The sequence below is a fragment of the Canis lupus genome, chromosome 2 (genome assembly GCF_011100685.1).
Source record: "Canis lupus familiaris isolate Mischka breed German Shepherd chromosome 2, alternate assembly UU_Cfam_GSD_1.0, whole genome shotgun sequence".
NCBI classification, from domain to species: Eukaryota; Metazoa; Chordata; class Mammalia; order Carnivora; family Canidae; genus Canis; species Canis lupus.
In genome coordinates, this window is record NC_049223.1 from 11,130,059 (window position 1) to 11,151,954 (window position 21,896).

General features: G+C 36.3%; 1 protein-coding gene across 1 annotated transcript in view; it reads right to left on the reverse strand.

The window, feature by feature from the left end:
* Positions 1-21,896, reverse strand: part of MALRD1 (MAM and LDL receptor class A domain containing 1) — a 754,089-nt gene that overhangs the window by 133,741 nt on the left and 598,452 nt on the right. The window contains 3 exon segments of the mRNA XM_038532060.1: positions 8,030-8,215; positions 8,218-8,260; positions 10,858-10,874. Of these exon segments, the coding sequence (XP_038387988.1) occupies positions 8,030-8,215; positions 8,218-8,260; positions 10,858-10,874 (246 nt within the window).

Consider the following 21,896-nt stretch of genomic DNA (forward strand, 5'->3'; position numbering starts at 1 on the left):
GATACTTTTCACTGAGTAATCCTGAGGTGCTAGAACATCAGTTCCTGCCAGTAAATATCATGGAGCTGCCACTACATTAAGACTTTATGCTTAGCACTTCAACTGGAGACTGCAGGGAAAGATTTTTTAGAAAGAGTGAATGGAAAAAAAGAAAAAGAGTGACCAGAACATAACGAGCAATAAGAAGCAAAATGACAACACAAAAGCAGTTAACAATTTAAAATAATAATAAGAGAAATGCCATAAGGACAGACTTAATTGGTAAAGTATCAGTACAGATAAGTATTATAAAAATAAGAGGTGCCTTTTAGTGCATGAAGTCTGTAAAGACTGAAAGAGTAGAGTCTTGAGATGTTTTAAATTTTCATGTTTCTAATAAGCCATTTAGCAGAGTGGGAACAAAATCTATAAATGGGGGATCAATAAGTTTGACATTAGAACAGTGAGTATAGCAGTTTGCCTTTCACTGGGGAGTTTGTGTAGGGAGGTACTGCAGACAAACTTAAAGCACAGGACTGAAACCAGATTGTAGAAATGTCTGAGGTCTCTGAAGAGATGTCTTTAAGCTTTTTCAACAGGTTAAATGATTTTAAGATCTACATTGACAAGATAAATGATATTGCAAACCAAGTAAACTAGGAAATAGAATGATCTTCCAACTCTTATAAGATGAAGAGTTGTATGTAAAAAATGAATATGTATGTATATACATGTATGTTTGTGTATATATACACATTGTTATCACCGTTGTTTTGCATTATAAGGGGCTGAGAAATCAGATTAGTGTTACAGTTTTATTTAAGATTTATTTATTTATTTTAGAGAGAGAACACAAATGGTGGGACAGGGGGCAAAGATAGGGAGAGAGAATCTCAGTCAGACACTGCTGAGCATGGAGTCTCAATGCAGGACTTGATCTCATGAGCCTGAGATCATGACCTGAGCTGAAACTAAGTGTTGGACGCTTAACTGATTGAACTACCTGGGCACCCCAACAGTATTAAGTTTTAAATAATACAGTATGTTTAATTTGTATACAAAGATGATAGATAATACGCATCTACTATTGAAACATTATTTCAAACACTTCTACACTTGAAAATGCTAATCCATTCACATACCTTCACTCAATTTCCTGTGTGACTGATAACTTATTTTCAAGTTGACTATACAATGAAGAGCTCTACCTGTAAATGGCCTAAATCCTCAGCTTAGGCCCAAATAGTATTGAAACACATAAAAAAAATGTAACAAAATAAATGGTTTCCAGTTATAAAAAGTCTTCCTTTTCCCCTTTATAGAAATTTTATATCTAAGAGACACTGTATGAAATTAAAAACAAAAATCTTAGTTTCTATGGCATTTAAAATAGTATTAGACACTGTATGAAATTTAAAACAAAAATCTTAGTTTCTATGGCATTTAAAATAGTATAACATTAAAGTTAATAGATATTTATCAATTTCCTTCTAAAAGTAGATGGCAAATAAGTTATGAATGCAATTAATATGTACCAAAACCTACACAGCAAAGGACATTGTACTGAATATAGGAAAATTAAACCATTACTGTCCTTTTCTCCTTATCACTACATACACAACAAAGAAAAATTCCAAAAGTACTCCAAATAATCTATATATAAAATTTAGAGGAAACTTAGATTTCAGAATTTCCCTGGACAATATCTACTTTCACCACATTCAAACATGATGGGTTAATGTCTATAAAAACACTTGTCTCAATCTGTCATCCTAGAGATTGACATTCTTTCTTACCAAAATGAGCCAAGTAACACAGAACATTCTGTGGCTTTTAGCTTATTCACTCAGGTATTAAACATGCATTAAATATAAGCAATTCATGAATGGTTCACTGGAGTTACTTTCCTAAAGCAAATTCTCTTTTATAAATTATTGTTGTTACGTACAAAATATAGACAAAAGTAAAGTACATGTGTCTAGGGATGTATATCCATTTACTATGAATATGAAAGCACATGTATGCAGTCCCACATTTCAAAAAGCAGAGTGACTATGATCTTGCATCTTGAGAATGAAGGTTGTCAGCCCTTCAAGGCATGTCCACACCTAGCACAGAGCAGGATGGATATTTACTCTACCCTTGAGCTAAAACCAACTACTACTCTTACTGAAATATCTTAGCAGTTTAAATAAGTTTTATAAATAAGTTTAAATAAGTTTTATAAAACTTTTTGTATAAAACTACAAAAACAATTTAACAGGTAAACATAATAATTTATTATGTGCATTATGCAACTGACCATATTCATCCAATTCTTCAGTAACTCTGGAAAATAGACAATCACCATGGTTTTAATGTTGAATAAGCTGAGGAACACTTTTGTGAGAAGCTATCAAATGCAAAGTGATGATCTTTATACTATCATAGAGAATCATAGAGAACCACCATAGGATGTTGGGATCAAAGCTAACATATTGAAAGGCTGATCATAAAAATATTGATGATAAAGGTTGACCCACCAATCTGAAGAGCCTGACCCATTTTAAATCTTCTAAATGGCAACCAACTTCATAAGATACACTGACTACTATTGGAATATGAATTAATGGTAGAAAGTGGGTTGGGTAGACTATTTGCTTCCTCATCTTTTTCAGTCACATCCATCATTGACAGATAGCTTCCAGTGCCTCTCCCAAAACATTCTGCATCTTCCCTCTCTGCTCAGAATCCAGAAGCCTGAACTATAAAGGGCACATCAACACACCTCTAGCCCTCTAGCTTCTTCTTGGTTTGGCTGATGTATAGAACCAGCAAGAGGTAAAAGGGATGGAAGAGGCTGTGAGATCAGCATGGGCTAGCTGTTCTCTGACCTTTTACCAAGTAGCCCTCTCTGATTCCAGGTTAAGACACATCTTCCCTCTCACATCCTTTGGGTACTAACAGCTCCTGCTTTTACTACCTAGTGTGGTTTCCTTATGCATACTATCTCCCTATAAATAAATAACCTCTTTATTAAAATACTCTCAGATTTTACAAAATCAATGTACCATCTGTGTCTTGTGAGGATACGACATCGGATGAACTGGAGGAGTATCAGTAGAAGAAAGCTCCTAACTTTGTGCTATATTTCTATATAATTAAACCATACTAGTTTTTTCTCCTTTTACAGGTTTATATAAACATTCTGATTACTAGAACACTTATTTTTACAAGAATAAAAGGCCATTTGATATTGATTTCCCTGCTTAAATTGTGACCACTTCAGAAATCTTATTCCCACAACATTTAAACATGTGCAAGCCTCTCAAAAACAACTTAAAAAAAAAAAAAAAAAACTTATTCCTCTTCTTCCGACTACATCACATTCTAAGTGCCAACTTCTTGGAAGAGGTGTCTATAGTTGATTTCTCTGTTTGCCTACTTTCTCTATTAAAGATTGGCTTCAGAATTCTGGCCTCCCTGCCCACCCAAGTTTCCTTTCCAGGATCACCAGGAATTCTGTTATGCTTTTCCTGACCCGATATGTTTTAGGCCTAATCTTACATGATCTCTCAGAAACATTCCAGCCTGTGAATACTCTGTATTTAAGGCTTTATACGTTTCATTTATGGTTGTCACTCTCTTACCAGTGTCCTCTCATGTCTCTGACCACATCTCAGGGTCTTTCAATGTTTGTTTTCTCTTAACTGTCCTCTACCTTTTGTTTTCTTCTCTATCCTCTATATTATCTCATCAACACCTACAGCTTCAAGCATGTATGCTGAAGGCCATGTGTCTTTATATATCTTGCTTTATCTCCTTCCTGAGTTCCACTTATCCATTCTGAATACATCTTCAATACTTTCATGTGGATGTGTCACAAACCACAAACACAACAAGTTTAAAAGTGAGGCCACAATCTTCCCCTAAGCAAAGCTTCTCCTCCCATTTTCCCCAGCTCAGGAAATGGCCCATTCTCTGTCCTGTTGTCCAAATCAGGAACTGCAAACTATTCTTGATTACTTTCTTTTTCCTCTTCATCTGAACGTTTCTAAAATCTAGTCAAAATCTTTACTTCACACTGTTATGCAGTCAATTCTTTGTACTTCATCTGTGACACCTTCTAGCCAGCCCTGTGTCTCACTCCAGTGCATTCCATGTACTACTTGAATGGTGGGTGTCAGTTGCATGATGGATGAGGAAGGACTCTTCAAAGTCTAGTCCCTGCTCATCTCTCAAGACTTATTTCTACATTTCTCACCACAAACTCTATTCCAATTATACAAAATATTCTTCAAGGCAAACAACTTTTTCTCAATTTCTGGACTTTTAGTGGAATCAAGCACTTCTATACTTTACTTGCCAAATGACTACTGTCTTTCCAAATTTGCCCCTGCAATCACTTCTCTTACTAAAGTTTACAGATTCCCTAGCACCAAAAGTATGACCTACCCTATGTTTTCAATAACATTGGGTTTATCTCTGTCACAGAACTTATTTTATCCTCAACTATCACCTTCAGTAATATATCATGAATCCACAATCTGAGCCGGTCTATGCACATCCATCTGTATTGTCAATGCCCACAACAATATGTGGCATAAATAACATTATTAATGAGACCTTGTGAGTGAATAAATAGCTGTGAGTTTAAAGAAAATACCATTCTAAATCAATAGGTAAGCCCAGAAAAAAAACAAAAACCTAGTATATCTTCAATTGTGTGAGTCATCATTAGGAGCTTTTATTCTGTAAATTTGCCCTAGCATTTTTCCCCTAATTTTCACACAATTTTCTTTATAGACTCATAACTTAATTAAATATTTCAGAGATGGATGGAAGCAATACTTTCACGATACTAGTTCCCAGCATGGGCTTATTTCCCTTTAGGAGTAGAACTTCACATGTTACTCCATCATCAAACACCAGGTTCCCAAAGAGTGTTTGAAAGTATAAGGATACTGTACTTTCCTAAGCTTCTATTTAAATAGCATTCTTATTTGAAGTCAAATATCATATGACTCTATAGAACTTAATAAGATTTCTATCAACCAAATTACTTAGAGCCCTGATGGGAATAGGGATAAATTATTTGGCAGGCTTTTTCTTCTTCATTCACTTCCATTTGTTTACTTTCCTCTAAGAAAATATTATAAGACTTGACAAGTTGGCTTTATTACATAAAGAATATACATGTAGGAAATAACAGGGGAATGGAATACCAATCTCTAAGCCTAAACTAGGAAAGGAAGTTCATTTATTTATGACTGAAATCTTTAAACATCCAAATGCTGTATCCCCTTTCTTGTATTCATCTGTCCTCCTTTTCTAATACTTATAATTCCGATGCCCACTCTAAACAAGACACTAAAATAGCTTTATATTTCTTTCAAGGTCCCCTTAAAGTTACATTCAAAGCTGTTTTTTACTACTTAAAAAAATTGTGGTCATTAACATGTGGTTTGTGTAGCTCTATCACTGCAACCTATGTCAAAATATAAAATACAATATAATGAAACACCAAGCAAACAAATAATTAACGAGATGGTAGCGGTGCTTTGACTCACCATGCTTTTGTACTCACCTTAATGATTTGTGTAATTCTTAACCAACATTCTCCCTTCCCTCTATGAAATAGGCTAGTTATAATAAAAGTAGAAAGTGCTGAATACAGGGCTGAGGATTTTCCATATATTTTCTCAAATCTTCACAGTTCTATAAAGCAGTATTACATGGATGATAAGACTGATTCTAATAATGTTCTCAAGCCTGCACTTGCAATAAGTGATAAGGATTATATTCAAAACCATGTCCTTAGGATTTACTTCCATGAATCCTTAATCACGTGACATCTTCCCAGGTAGTAGTCCAGGTCCAACCCCTACCTACATATCTTCATTAAAATGAATATTTGCCTATGTCTCTTTGCTTGATCCATCTTCATAAATACATTGGGAAGCAATTAAAACTACATGTCCTCAGTCATTTCCACAAACATTTGTTAAAACGGTAACAAGTCCCATTTATAGGTGTATCCAGAAACATCTAAAAATAAATTTAACCAAGGAAGGGAAAGATCTGTATGCTGAAAACTATAACACATTGATGAAAGAAACTGAAAACAATGAAAATAAATGGAAAGATATATCATGCTCATGGATTGGAAGAATTAATTTGCTAAAAGGTCCAAAATACTCAAAGCAATCTACAGATTCACTGCAATCCCCATCAAAATACTAATAGTATTTTCTACAAGACCTATTTATATGGTACCAAAAAAGACTCCAAATATCCAAAGCAATTTTGAGAAAGAAGAACAAAGCTGGAGGTATCACAATCAGATTTCAAAATATACTACAAAGCCGTAATAATCAAATAGTATGGCACCAACAGAAAATCAGATGCACAGATCAACAGAACAGAATACAACACAGAGGTAAGCCCATACATATAAATAGGCAATTAATCTATGACAAAGGAGACAAGAGTACACACCAGGGAGAAGACAGTCTCTTCAATAAATGGTGCTGAAAACTGGATGGCTACATGCAAAGGGATAATTCTGAAACACTTTCTTACATCACATACAAAAATGAAGTCAAATGGATTAAGGACCTAAATGCAAGACCTGAAACCATAAATTAAAAGAAAACATAGGCAGTGGACTTTTGGGCATTGGCCTTAGCATATTTTTTCTGGATTTGTCTCCCCAGGTAAGGGAAACAAAAGCAAATTTATCAGTTTGAAGTACATGAAACTAAAAAGCTTTTGCACAGAGAAAGAAACTATCAACAGAACTAAAAAAAAAAAAAATACTAAATGGGAAAAAATATTTGCAAATGATGTACTTGATAAGGGCTTAATATCCAAAATATACAACTGAACACATACACATACACACACACACACACACACACGTAATCAGATTAAAATGAGCAGAGGACCTGAATAAGACATTTTGCCAAGGAAGACATCCAAATGGTCAATGGACACATGAAAATTTGCTCAACATCACTCATCACCAGGGAAATACAAATCAAAACTACAATGAGATAATCACCTCTAAGATTGATTAGTGTCAAAGATAGGAGATAACAAGTGTTGCCAAAGATGTAGAGAAGAAGGAACACTTGTATTGTTGGTGAGAAATGTAAAATGGTACAGCTCTGATAAAAACAAAACAAACAACAACAAAAACAAATACTACAGAGGTTCCTCAAAAAATTAAAAACAGAACCACCAGACAATCTAGTAATTCTGCATCTGGGTATTTACCCAAAGAAAACAAAACACTAATTCCAAAGGATATATGCACCCTTACATTTATTGCAATGAACATAGCCAAGATGTGGAAACAAACCAAGCATCCATCAATAGATGAATGGATAAAGAAGATATGAAACGCACACACACACTAGTAATATAAACGATAAAAAACAATGAAATCCTGCCATTTATGACAATAAGGATGGATCTAGAGGATATTGTGCTAAGCAAGTCAGTCAGACAGAGGGAGACACATACCATATGACTTCACTCATATGCATAATCTAAAAACCAAGCAAAAACAGAAATAGAACCATAAACACAGAGAACAAACTGGTGGCTGCCAGAGGGGACAGAGGTTGTGTGGTGTGCAAAGTCAGTCAAGGAGATTAGGGGATGCAAGCTTCCAGTTATAAAATAAATAACTCATGGGGAAGAAAAGTACAGCATAGGAAATGTAGTCCGTAATACTGTAGTAACTTTGCATGGCGGCAGATGGTAATAAAAACAACAAAAAAGATAACAAATACATAGGAGCATCCTCCACATAAATGGCCCAGATGTAAATAAAAAAGGAAATCAGGTAAGTTTAACAGAAATTAGTGTGACTACAAACAGAATGTTTCCAGAATTCTAAGCAAAGTCTACATGCTTTGATTAGCAACAAAATACAAGCAACTACGTTACTAATGATAGAATCATGGTAAGACTCTAGAGAACTTTGCTTCATCTGTCAAGTTCTCTTTATAATTTCCAAACTGCATTTCTTCCCTGACACACTGAGTTAGTGAAAGTAACTCACAGCAGCTGGATTCGTCTTCATTAAAGTGTCAGTCGGACACTCCATCACATAGCAGGAGAGATGGGATACACTCGTTGCTGGAGCACTGGATCTCCATTTCACCACAGCGCTGAGGAGGGGGGCTGAGAGAACAATCCATTTCATCAGAGCCATCTATGCAGTCTTCCTGTCCGTTACATTTCCCTGGAGTGTGTAGATACAAGAAAACTGATGGGCTTCACAGGATGATGGCTGGTGGGGGGGGAGGGGGCACAGGACCTAAACAGAGAGCAAGTTGTTTTCATAGTAGGAGAATTATTGCTCTGTCCGGTGTTGAAATATTATAGGATACATTTATTCCTGGGTAAAAATGAAACATTATGGTAATTTAAATAAATTAATCTTCAATTAGGAATGATGTGAGCTCCGCAAAACATCCAGGTGTTATTAGAGACTATGCCCCATCTTAACCTTAGAAACAACATCCTTTAAAAAATGACACTTTCAAACTAAAGAAGAGATTTTGGTTCGTGTGTTTTAAATTTGACCACTACATCAGATTTCCCTTGAGAGTGAAGCTATTTTACACAGTAAGTTAAGTACTTTGGAAAGCTGCATTCGCAATTCTAGAATTATGTGAAGGAAACTGTCATTCGACCAGTAGGTAGTTTACAAACTTTTTGTAGCCTCCACTTGGGAAATTTGGCTCCTGAGACCCTGGTCAGGGCTGAGTCACAGAAATAGACGTCTGCCATGAGTTTGTCACACTGCTCTAGGCCCTTGGGTCTTGATGACAGCTCAAAAGTCATGTGCTGTCATATGGAAAGCACCAATGAAATCATAATGGATGGCAAGATACTGCCCTAGCAGGAATCTTGAAGATAATGTGGTTCAAATCCAATCGCCTTATTTTACAAATGGGGATGCAGAGGCCCATAATAATACTAGTTTACAAATTTTTATCACATGAAACTCTTCTGCAGCACTGGTTTGTTTGTCTGTTTGTTTGTTTATTTATTTATTTTTGCAGCACTGGTTTAAATCAGCTCTAAGCCAAAACTTAAAGCATGAGCAAAGACTGATGACTTGCTACAATTTTTAGAAGTCAGAAATATATGAGAATATACCTAATTGCATTAATTTGCTGGAATATTATTGGTGCAATGGTTCTTAAGCTTCATATTATCTCTTTAACAGTTGTTGATGAACCTGTCAGTATATTAAGGGGAAAAATAGATAATGGTGGGGACCAGTTCAGGAATAGTTTTGTGTTCTTTACATTTTAGAACAACTTTTATTCATATTGTTATTTAAATTATATATAGGATTATATATTCTATCTTATACAAAAGATATATAATTATAATTACACAATTATATAGAAGATATTGATTATATATTATATATAAGATTATATAAGAATAATTTGTTTTATGTATTAAGATGCTGTTGTGAATTTCTTAAAAAAAATGAAACTTTAAAGTTCTTTCTCCCGACTCAATCGAGTAGTGGTAATATATGTAGGATATATTTAGACTCAAACTCTGTGGTGAAAGCCATATATTTGCGGGAAATTTTCCAGGAAACCACCTTATTGGACTGGGCTAAATGTATGACTTTAAGACACTGCTACCATGTTTTTAGCTCACGACTAACAGGTCATAGTGGCATATACACTTGTAGTGCTCCGTTGTACGCATCAGAAACTCAAATTTAGAAGGTAAATTGGATTTAAGCTTTTGTTTTGTTTTGTTAAAGATTTTTTTTTATTTATTCATGAGATACACAGAGAGAGACAGAGACACAGGCAGAGGGAGAAGCAGGTTCCCTGTGGGGAGCCTGATGCAGGACTCGATCCCAGGACCCTGGGATCACAACCTGGGCCAAAGGCAGATGCTCAGCCACTGACCCACCCAGGTGTCCCTGGATTTAAGTTTTTATATCTTTATACCTACACACACACACACACACACACACACACACACACACATCCATTAGATTAAACTCACATTTAAGGAAAGGTAGACATTCTTAATTTGATTTTTTTCTAAAATATTTTATATGCTGAACTTTCATCTTTACGAACTCATCAAAGGTTGAGAAGTTTGAATAAACTGCATATGATAAAAATTTAGAATCAGATTTCATTATACACCTATTACTTAGATGAGGTACTAACCTTTCTGAAAAAAGAATACAAAGGAAGTAATTTTTCCATATTCCAAGACAAGCACAAATTCCCAGTGCTTCTCCCCTGTTCAGAATGAGGCATATATGTGTGTCTGTGTGCATGCACACGCACACATGTGGGTGTGTTCCCCTACATTTTCCCTTACATTAGATACATAAATATAAATAATACCTTTTATTTGGAGGAATTATTCAGAATTATTTATGGCAAAAGGTACTCAGAGCTCACGTCCTTCTTTACAAGGAAATTGGTAGACTTGTCCTGCCTTTTGTGGATTCTGTCTTGGGCTGAGGTTTTTCCACCAAGATTAAGGTGTTTTATCCCACAGCTGCCTGGCAGGGGGGATTTGCAGACAGCTCCCAGAGTCCAACCCTGGGAGTTTCCATCTGAAGTTACAACCCCTCCCGGGAAATGGCTCCATTCACTGACTGGTGCACTGGGGATAGACAGGCCCAGCCCCTGCGCCTCAGCCAGGGACAACTATGAAAGGGCCAGTGCGGCTCCAGAGCCCCCATGGCATGGGCTGAGGCCCCCCTACGGCACCTGCATCGCACCTGAGCGTCCCTCCGGCCAGTCCTGCTCCCTTCCTCCACGGGGCTTACTGCTGGGAGAATTTCCAATCGGCTTTCTACAAAGGAATCTGTGTCTCAAGGTCCACTTCCCTGGGAACCTGGCCTCAGATACACTCCAAGCACCAAAACGTATCCGGTTTTAAACTGAATTCCTCTGAATCACTTCCTAAATTTTCGCTAAAGTATTTCTGATGTGAGAGGAACATGAACTTGCATCCCTAGGGGGGTCTAAATAGGCTCTTAGCCAGAAGCACTTCTCCATAAAGCCCAGCATTTCTCTTAAGTCTCTTGTTTTATCTGATGAAAATTCTGTATTCTGCTACACAATATATCTGTGCTTAGCTTGACAGTAAAGTGCTCAGACAGTAAAATGCTCAGAAGTTGCCAGGGGTTGGGGAATAGAAGAGATAAATGATGTTCTCATTCATTTGGGGAATATAAATAATAGTGAAAGGGAATAGAAGGGAAGGGAGAAGAAATGGGTAGGAAATATCAGAAAGGGAGACAGAACATAAAGACTCCTAACTCTGGGAAAGGAACTAGGGGTGGTGGAAGGGGAGGAGGGCAGGAGGTGGGGGTGAATGGGTGACGGGCACTGAGGGGGGCACTTGACGGGATGAGCACTGGGTGTTATTCTGTATGTTGGCAAATTGAACACCAATAAAAAATAAATTTATTATTTAAAAAATAATAAAAAAATAAATAAAAATAAATAAAATCTTAAAAAAAAATGAGTGTGGTACAGGGGATTTTTAGAGCTAGGAAATTCTTCTGTATGACACTACAATGGTAGATATATGTCGTGCTATAGACCAAATGTCTGTGTCCTCCCAAATTTCATATGCTGAAATGCGATGATATGTAGAGGTGATTAGCTCATGAGGTGATCAGCCCTCGTGAACATAAAAATGACTCTTGCTCCTCCCACCTTGTGAGGACACAGCAAGAAGGCATCATCTAAGAAAAAGCAGCAACAATATACCTCAGAATCTGTACTTGAGGGACACCTGGGCGGCTCAGTGGCTGAGCATCTGCCTTTGGCACAGGTCGTGATCCTGGGGTCCTGGGATCGAGTCCCGCATCAGGTTCCCCACAGAGTCTGCTTCTCCCTCTGCCTATGTCTCTGCCTCTCTCTCTGTGTCTCTCATGAATGAATAAAATATTTTTAAAAAATCTGTATTCTAGCCTGTATCTCCTATTTGATGTTTTTCTTCTGAAATCTCTATGTTCTAGTTTCTTCAAATCCCTTTTAAATTTCAACATTTAAAGTACACAATACTTTAAGAGTGCCTGAGTGGCTCAGTCAGTTTAGTGTCCAACTCTTGATTTCGGCTTAGGTCCTGATCTCAGGGTTGTGGATCGAGCCACACATTGGTCTCCACCCTCAGTGGGGAGTCTGCTTGTCCTCTCCCTCTGAATCTCCCCCGTGTGCTCTCTCTCTCTCAAATAAATAAAATCTTTAAAAAAGAGTACACAATACTTTGATAAATGTAGTGTGCATAGGCCAAGCACACTGGCCCATTATTTACCATCCCCAGTGAGCTGCTTAGGCAAGTTGTTTAAAACCAATGGACCTAAAGCACAGTGGACACACAAGGAGCATAGAGCCTTATCAGTGCCAACCTTGGTATGCTGCATTGGAAATGCATGCTGCTGTACCTACATGAGGGGGTAATTTTGTGGGAGAGAGGAACGTGATTAGAGCAAAACTAAGACCTCCAGGAAACCAAGCTGAAAAGAGCACATTCAGGTGTCACTTCCATATGCCCCAAGGGGCACCATCAGGATAGAAAAAAAAGAAAGATAAAGTAAGAGAGAGGGTTGTTCACATTTTGGAGAGTGTGACAGAGGGATGGGAGCAGGAGAAAAGACACTCCAAAAAAATGGTGCACTCATTTTAACAAAATGATTCACTGTTGAACTTAAAGTCACTTCTTGTTAAGTCAACATCTCTCAAGCTGTATCTGATAAGAGGTATTGCATAGACCTGACGCTGGGCAGGGAGATGAGAGGCTGGTGTGAAAGCTTCGTGCACGCGTGTACGCGTACACACACACACAAACACGCACACACACTACTATACTATCTCATAATAACTGTAGGGGAAAGTTCGTCAAGTGAATTACAAGTCTAAAGTGTACTGGGATCAATAATGAAGTAGATCTCATGTTGTAGTTTGCAACTGATTTGTTCTCTATATATTAGAGCTAATTCAAGGCGGTATCAACAGTAAAGCTACATTCACTCACTATATCCCACCAAGTGCGCTTCCTCCAGTGGAGAATAAGTGTGGATGTACAGTAAGCATCTTAAATTGTTCATAAGTCACTGCTGTATTATATTGCATGACGAGTGGATAAGCACATGAGCATTCGTTTTTGTATGCTTCAGCAGAAAATAAGGTAAGAAATGCTGCTTGGGAGTATAGGGAATTTGTATTCAAGTTTGTTTTGAGAAAAGTGATTCTGAAACCAGCAGAAAATTCCACAATTGAAGCTCTTCTGGCACCACCACAAAAAAAAAAAAAAAAAAAAAAAAAAAAAAAAAAGCAGAATCACTACAACTGCAAAAACTGCATATTTGTCATGTCTTTATCCATTTTTTTTGCTCAGAGTTGTGATTTCACATTGAATTTGGCCATTCCAAATCAGAGTTGAAGAAGTTTCAAACTTCATTTGAAAATACCGTGACATTTTAATGTCCAAATAATTGTCATGAAGTGTTGCTCAACAAATATTTCTTAAACTGATGAATAATAAATCAATGGTTTAAATAGTAGTTTTACTTTCCTTGATCTTTCCTTGATCGTAGGCAGTGAGATAAGCGAAATGGATAAAACTAAGAATGCACTGACAAATTGACAATTTTCATTTATTTAATAAGCCACAAGATAGAGTAGATCAGAAAAAATAGAAACTCTAAAGTTCTCTAAAAAGATAAACTTCTTATATATTTAATAAATCTGTAGTTTAGCAACTAAAGCTATCACACATTCATATAGAAACTATGGGTTTTTACCAATTGCTTCAGAAGTTTTATGGGATCTTACGTAAAGAGCTTTTAAAACAATGCTCTCTATATGAATACATCTTCCCTTTTTATTTTGCAGTAAATCTCAGGAGAGGGAAGAGGAAAAAACCAAAAACAAAATACCTGGGATAAAGAAGTTTAGGAACCGACATTGTTGACTAATTTTCCTATTCCTAGTAACTAAGGCATTCCTCTGAACACCACTTTCTATTTCATTCTGTGCTCTGCAGACAGTTACAGTTCCTGACATTTTGGGTATTTCTTTGTCCTCCTACAAGATGTTGGTTCCTTGTTCACTCAGTTTTGGAAGAAGCTGAAATATCTTTCTTATACCAATAAAAATTATTTCATACTAATAATTTACAGTGAAACACTGTGAAACATTCTTATGATTTTCATGTAAGTTCAATAAAAGCCTAAAAGTCTCAAGGATAATCTGATGGATTTTTATCTTGATAATTAATATGTTTAGTGAAAGCAAAATTGATTGCCTATTTTGAAAGGAAAAATATACACACAAGGAATTTCAGTTTTAAAGACCAGGAATTAAGCTCTTGCCAAATATTGCTGTACTTAAGGATATAAATGGTAAAACGCTCACTGTTAAATACATCAGTTATAAATTGGTAATTGTTTATCTCTGCCACATATCTCAATAACAATACTTAAAAAGATCACAAAAAAATTAAGACTATAGGAGGGGAAAATATTGCACATACACACACATAATTCTTCAGAACTTTTGGTTTGAGGATATTTTGAGCTATAATTTTTGTTCATATTTCCTGAAGGATCATTCACAGAGTATAAAAATCTTCATTTCTTTAAATATTTTATTTATTTATTCATTAGAGACACAGAGAGAGAGGCAGAGACACAGGATGAGGGAGAAGCAGGCTCCACGCAGGGAGCCCAATGTAGGACTCGATCCCAGGACTCCAGGATCACACCCTGGGCCGAAGGCAGGTGCTAAACCGCTGAGCCACCCAGGGATCTCCCTTTTTTTTTTTTTCATTTCTTTTTTCTTTCTTTGTTTTATTTTTTAAATTTTTTTTCTTTTTTCATTAATAATAGTTATCTCTAATTTGGAGCCCTAAGAGGATCATAGTGATTTTCTTATTTAATTTTAATATCTAATAGCTTAAATATTCCTGGAAAGATGGAAGATGACCTTTGTTCGGACTAAAGAAAAACAGAAGAGTGTGGTACAAACAGAGATGTATGGGGAGCATGCAGAGTATAGATGAGTCAGGAGGGCTTATTTGGCTGTCAGAAGGCCTACACGAAAGAGAAAAGCCAAATGTCTGACCAAAGAGACAAAAGGAAAGGATATCTAACAGTTTCCAGAAGTTGGATCCAGTGTAAAAGCTGATAAGAACCTGAGAACAGATGCCAAACAGAAAATAATCATTATTTTCAAAGTGAAGAGCTGTAGCCACTCAAGGCTAAACTAAAATAAGTATAGAAGAAAGCTGAAAGAATTAAAAATGTATATAGAGATACATATAATGCCTTTATATATGTATACGTGCATTTGTACAAATATCATATGTAAGCATGCATGTGTGCACATGTGCCCATTGGTGCGTTGTTTGAAACCATGGAGCTCTTCACAAGTGATGGAAAGAGCGCGGATGATGGGCAACATAAGTGAGAGAGCACACAGGCTGTGGTGGAGGGGTGAACATCCTACTGCCAGAGAACCTGCTCTCCCCTAGCTCACATGGAGCTTGCACACTTGAAAGAAAATCAAGAATATACTTAGGGAAAATCAAGAGCTGAGGAAACAGAACATATTTCAGAACATATTTCCCCCAAAGAGTTATCACTTTTATTCAACATTGATGTTTGCCACGATTATAGCCAGTTCTTTACTAACTAAAAAATAGTGATAGCAACGTAAATGATTGAAATTGCATAAATGAAGAATTTTCTGTCATCATCTAACTCCAAATAATCTAAAACGTGTGTGAATGTGGGAACATATATAAAAATATAAAATGTTAGAGTGTTTTTTGGTCATTTCTTTCTTGTCATGAGGCCTGGAACCCAAAGAGACCCTAGTGGATAACTCATTCCTATTTTATGGTTTCCAGATGGTACAACAGTTCCTGGTCGAATATTTCTATGCTGGTGTGGCTTCTATTATGCACAATATTGGACTAAGTTATATATTTGACCTAATTTAATGCTATTGTTCACTTGGTAGCTCTGGCCCATATTAACTGCAATTTTATTTAACAGTTAAAAAAATTCCCCAAATGCTGAACTCTTGACTTCTAATTTTAAGACCATTATTATTAAATAAGCTTTTTAAATTCATGCTTCGTATTGCTTCCAGTTTACATTTCCCAAAGGAGGACTCCTGCTAAAAAATGATGCTTCAATACCTTACAGGATTAAGCCCACTGTCCTTGCATGATGAAGTACCATTGTCCTGATGCCTGACTCAGCCTCACCTCTCTTCTCCCTATCAAACCTACAGTTGAAGAGGAAAATAATGAATTTTTCAGATAAGATGGTATCATACTCTTTGCTGGCTCAGAAGGAACCAGGAAAGAAAATGCCATTCTCATTCCTGTGAGTGGGAAACCTTTTACTTACAGAAATGTTGAGTATCTTGACACCAATCAATTATTAAATTTTTGTCTAAGTGTAGAAGACTTGAGGTGGAGAGTGGGAAACTATTTCTCCATCATACACCAGAAATATATACAACTGAAGGAAATCGAAAGGTTTTAGGAAGGCCAAAGGAAAGACGGATGATTTGCTGAGGCTAGTGATAGAGAAGACCACTCAGGAATCAAATATAATTCTATGGTGATCTTTCAGAGATCTCTCAGCTGTGTTGTCTTGACTACTTCTATGACCCAACCCGAGAAAGTGACTGTGATCCCATAACTTCCAATTAATAGGGCATCAGCAGTAGAGATAGAGATAAATATAGCTATGTTTAACCATTATTTACTTTTGAGAAATATTAATGAGTAGCTTTATCTCTAAGTTCAGAGTGTTGTATATGATTGAATTATTATTTTAAAAAACACATGATTTTTAAGACTAATTTTTGCCTTTCTGATAAAATGATTAAAAGATTACTTTGAAGTTTATTGGGTTATCTTGCCCCATATGGGATACTTCAGTAGGCATGGCTAATATTACATTAATTGTATTACAATCAGAAAGACCAGAAGAGGCAAATAGCAAGGTGAGGATATTCTAGAACTTATGCTGACCTCCTCATTAATCAATCATTTACTCTATCTGGCAGAAACAACCCAGCCCGTCATCTCCTTATACCTGTTTTTACCAAAACTTAGTTATTTCTCTAACCTCATGTTTTCTATTTTGAGCAAGTTTGTATTAGCAAAAAGAACTCATACATATAAATCAATTTATTCTTTCTGAAGCCAAGAAAGTTGTTTTTGTTGTTTTCTATTTTTGCCACTTCCAACTATTTCCAGAAAGAGTAACCAGTCCTTTCTGGGTAAAGTGCTGTCACATGCTAATAAGATGGTATCAGAAAAACCGTTATCAGAATTGTTAAAGCCACTTGAATTTTAATTTAAAAAAAAAAACAAACTCTTCTTAAAACATTTTTTTTTTTTTTTTTTTTTTTTTTTAGTGAAGTAGTGTCACTTTCTTCTTCTATTTCTTAGGCAACAAACAAACAAATTTGTTTTCATAAAGTCTGGATGTTTTCCAAATAACAACATATGTGTTCCAGGGAATCAGGAAAACCATAATAAAAGTAGACTCTAATAGCCCAAGAGAACAAAACAGAGCCAGATTGACCTTGGCAATGCAAAGCTCCCAGAATCTCTCAGACATACTTGGCTTGGTAGACAGTTGGCCCTACTTCTGAGTGAAAAAAAAAAAAAAAGGTCTTAGCAAAGGTTATGATAATTTCCAAAAATGATTAGGAATTTAGAAGAAGACTATTGTTTTTACATGCTAGAGAAAGTACTATATCACTACACCATGCTTTGTTTTATGTATACATTATATTACTTAGACATTAAAGTGTATATTATGTATATATTTGTCATACATACAAAAATATATGTTTATATGATAATATCAGTGCTCACATAAAAGCATTTACCTTTAAGAAGAATAGTAACCTGTGGTTTATCTTCAAGTTCAAAGAGAGGCACTTGTCAAATCCAGCCAGGCTAATGGCATATAGTTCATACTGGGACTGAGTCTTCCATGGTTTTCATTTGGATTTTTCCCCCTAATTAAACAAAATTCCTTCCAGCTTGATGATCAGCAAAAAAATCAAATAAGAACCATCTCATAGTATAATATGCAAGTTTCTCCAAATGCAGACCATGGTGGGGGGGTGTGGGTCCTGCTCACATATGCCTGTCTGGTATTAGCTTTTAATGCCATTTTCTGGTTCTTGTATTTTGTTTTGTTCTTCCTTTAAATGTAATGCCCCTTCCCAGAGCAAGTAGAAATTGTCCCATCTTTTGATAAACGGTGAGGACTTCATGACCCACAATAATAGACTTAAAGGCTAACAATATTCTAGAAGTCAATAAGTGAACTATAATTGACTGATTATCATTTTCTTTCAGCTTTCTGTACATTCATCACTATTCATTTTAAAATTAGGCTCATGAGGGCATCCCTGGGTGGCTCAGCGGTTTAGTGCCTGCCTTTGGCCCAAGGCACGATCCTGGAGACGCGGTATCGAGTCCCGCGTCGGGCTCCTGGCATGGAGCCTGCTTCTCCCTCTGCCTGTGTCTTTGCCTCTCTCTCTCTCTGTCTATCATAAATAAATAAATAAATCTTTAAAAAAATAAATAAAATTAGGCTCATGAATTACTAACTGAATCAAAATTATAAAAATGAACCATATATTAAAATTGCATTTTAAATAATTTATGTATACTTGGTATATCACTTTGATATAAAATAGGTATCTATTCTCAGGGCAGCCCTGGTGGCCCAGTGGTTTGGCGCTGCCTTCAGCCCAGGATGTGATCGTTGAGATCTGGGATCAAGTCCCACGTCAGGCTCCCTGCATGGAGCCTGCTTCTCTCTCTCTCTCTCTGTGTCTGTCATGAATAAATAAATAAAATCTTTTTTAAAAAAATAAGTATCTATTCTGTATCACATGCTGACTTGAAATTTATTTTATGCTTTTCTCAATCAACCTAAAAGTTAAAGATCACTCATTCTCACTAAAATTAAAACACACACACACACACACACACAAAAACAGGATAATGACAACGGTGACTTTTTTTTTTTTAACACAGAGGGACCCAAAAAAAGACAGAAAATAAGCCATGCAAATCACAAAATACCATAAGATACATAATAGGAGAGTCACAAATTTCAGGCTAAGAGAATCTGCCACAAGGTTTGGCTTCCTGTGGGGAAGTATTAAGGATAAATTCATGACAAAGGCTGCTTTGCTCTGCCCTTGAAAGTGGGAAAGCATTTACACAAGAGGAGGTGAAGGGCAAAGCGTTCCCAGCCAGAGAAGCGGTGGGACCAAAGTCATGGAGGTGGAAGAGTATGGAGCACAGCTGGACAGAGGAGGTGGGGGGGGGGGAGGGTCATATTTTAAGGGATTATTTCATAGACACAGATAAGAGTTGTACTAAACGATAAGAAACTTATTTAGTAGGTAATTGAGAGCCTGTAAGCATTTTTCTTCTCTTTTATAACTTCTATGAATTTGTGTATTTTCATTAGTTTCCCCTTTTATTTCCTCTCTATTAGAGTACAAACAGATAATTTATTATTCTTGGTTAGCTTTATAATTTGGTCCATATACTACAGAGTATTGAAGCTTGATTATGATTAAAGAGAAAACTGGCCATCATGCAGACCTGGATGATGTGGAGATTAGATATGAGAGTATAATTTAGGGGACCCCGAAGCATGGGCTTGGTCAGGGCGCTTCTAACCAGCTCTTTTCTGACAGAGTGGTGCAGGGACCACTAGAGACCATTCATAGTGATGGCAGGGGAGTAGATAGACCATTTTCCAAAGCAAGTATTCAAAGACCATGAAATTAGCCAGTCTTACCCACTGATTTAGTTCATTTCACTTTCTTCCCATTTGTCTTTCCAAGTTAGATTCTCAGTATTACATTTAATTTTTGGACCTATCCAAAATCCTTTCAATAAACTTAGTTTCTACTTAAGTTAGTGCAAGTCAGATTCTGTTGCTTACAGGTAAAAATCTTTTTGTTACTGTGTTGAGTAAGAAAGATACCAGATCCACTTTTCTGGAACTTACTCTATAACAGGTACTAGAAGATGAATATTGTGTTTCTATACATGTCAGTAAATTAGATAAATCAGTTATGCAGCCATTACAGAGATCCTACTGAGTAATAAGGAAGTCTTGAACTAGAGTTTGAGCAGAAAATGGAAGGGAAAAAAATAAGAAGGCAAAATCTATAGAATTTGTTGCCTTAGGTGTGTTTAGAGTATGGTAATGGAGAGGTAAAAAAATAAACAAATGAAAAAAAACCACACAACTTATATTCATAACTGCCCTTGCAATCCAAATCCAGTGCAGCACACTGTAGATTCTCAACCAACACTGAGTGGATGAGGGGCAGGCCTGCTCAAGTTTACCAACATACCAAAGAGTGACAGGTCTTCTCTAACTGCAGTGACACCTCTGCTTGAACCTATCTGCCCTCACTCCTGTAGCCCCTTACCTGCCCCCTCCTTCTCTATGGACTCTCTCCCTTTTTTTTTTTTTTTTTGTCATTCTCTATGCTATTCCCTCTACTTTCCTGATCCTCTGTACAAATCCAGCTGCATGTAATAATAAAATGGAAGATTTGGAAGGGACTTAAGACATTATCTATTTCATTTCCCTGATGACAAAACATGGTCTAAGGAGTTTTAATGATTTTCTCAGAATTATATAATTATTTAGTGACACAGTCATGATTTAGACTTGCGTCTCCAAATTGTAGTCCAGCTGTCACCTCTCCATCACTCAATATATGTCTACAATATATATCATGTAATACTTTATGGAACTTCTCTCCCCAGATCTTCAAGTAAGTCAAATGGAATTGCAGTTTATTTGGTGGTATTGCATGCTCCTGACATGTCATTATTGAGGTCCTCACATCTCTGTTTGAGAAATATCGGTTTAATGGATGATTTTCTAAAAACATCTGCCTGAATCAACCATGAAGCAATCCTGTAAAAACTATACCTAGAAGTTCTGGATTTTGGATGGGCATTTGTTTGGAGGTGCTTCTTTTATAGGAAATCACAGAAAGAAGACATGGGTTAATGTGAAAGATCTTACTGTTTGTTGTTGTTTGTTTTTTTAACTGTCCACAAAAATAGAATCTGTTCTATAACATGGTGGTTAATAACCTACTTAGGCAAATGTTAGAAACCCAATCAGTTATTACTGTTATTATGATTATTTAGAATTATAGTAACTATACAGCTCAGATTTCTTAGGCCTTGTATTAAATTAGGCTCTGGAGAAGAAACAGACAAGTCCTCTTGCTCTTGAAGAGCTCAAAACTAGTGGAAAGTGATACGAAATTCATGTATGTATATGTATGTATGTGTATGTACATATGTATGTATGTTTATATGCATGTGGCAAGAGCTAAGAATAAGTAGGGAAAGGAAAAAAAAACTGGAGATAGAGGACAGAGAATACTTTGATAGAACAGTGACTGGAAGGAACTAAGAATGGAAATGACGAAGAGCATTTACTCTTGGAAAGACAGAGTTTTCCCTAAGACAGGTAGTGACAAAAAAGACTTTGGTTGTCGATACAGGTACATTTAGAGGTAGAAAAGAAACATTGAGGGAATTTGTAACCAAAGGGAGTTATCTTCTATTCAAAGATATAAGAACATTGGCAGAGTAAAGAAAGTTGAAGGGAACAGCTGGGAGACTTGAAGATTGTTGTAGAAGAGCAGTGTCAGGGAATGGGAACCTTGACCACAAGATAAGATGATAAGCCAAAATTTTTTGTGGTCTCAATAAGCATGACCAGCAGCAGCCTGGAAAATACAAATGGTTATAATAACCCAACTTCAAAGACTGATAAGGCCATTAAGACTGAACATGACCTGAATACT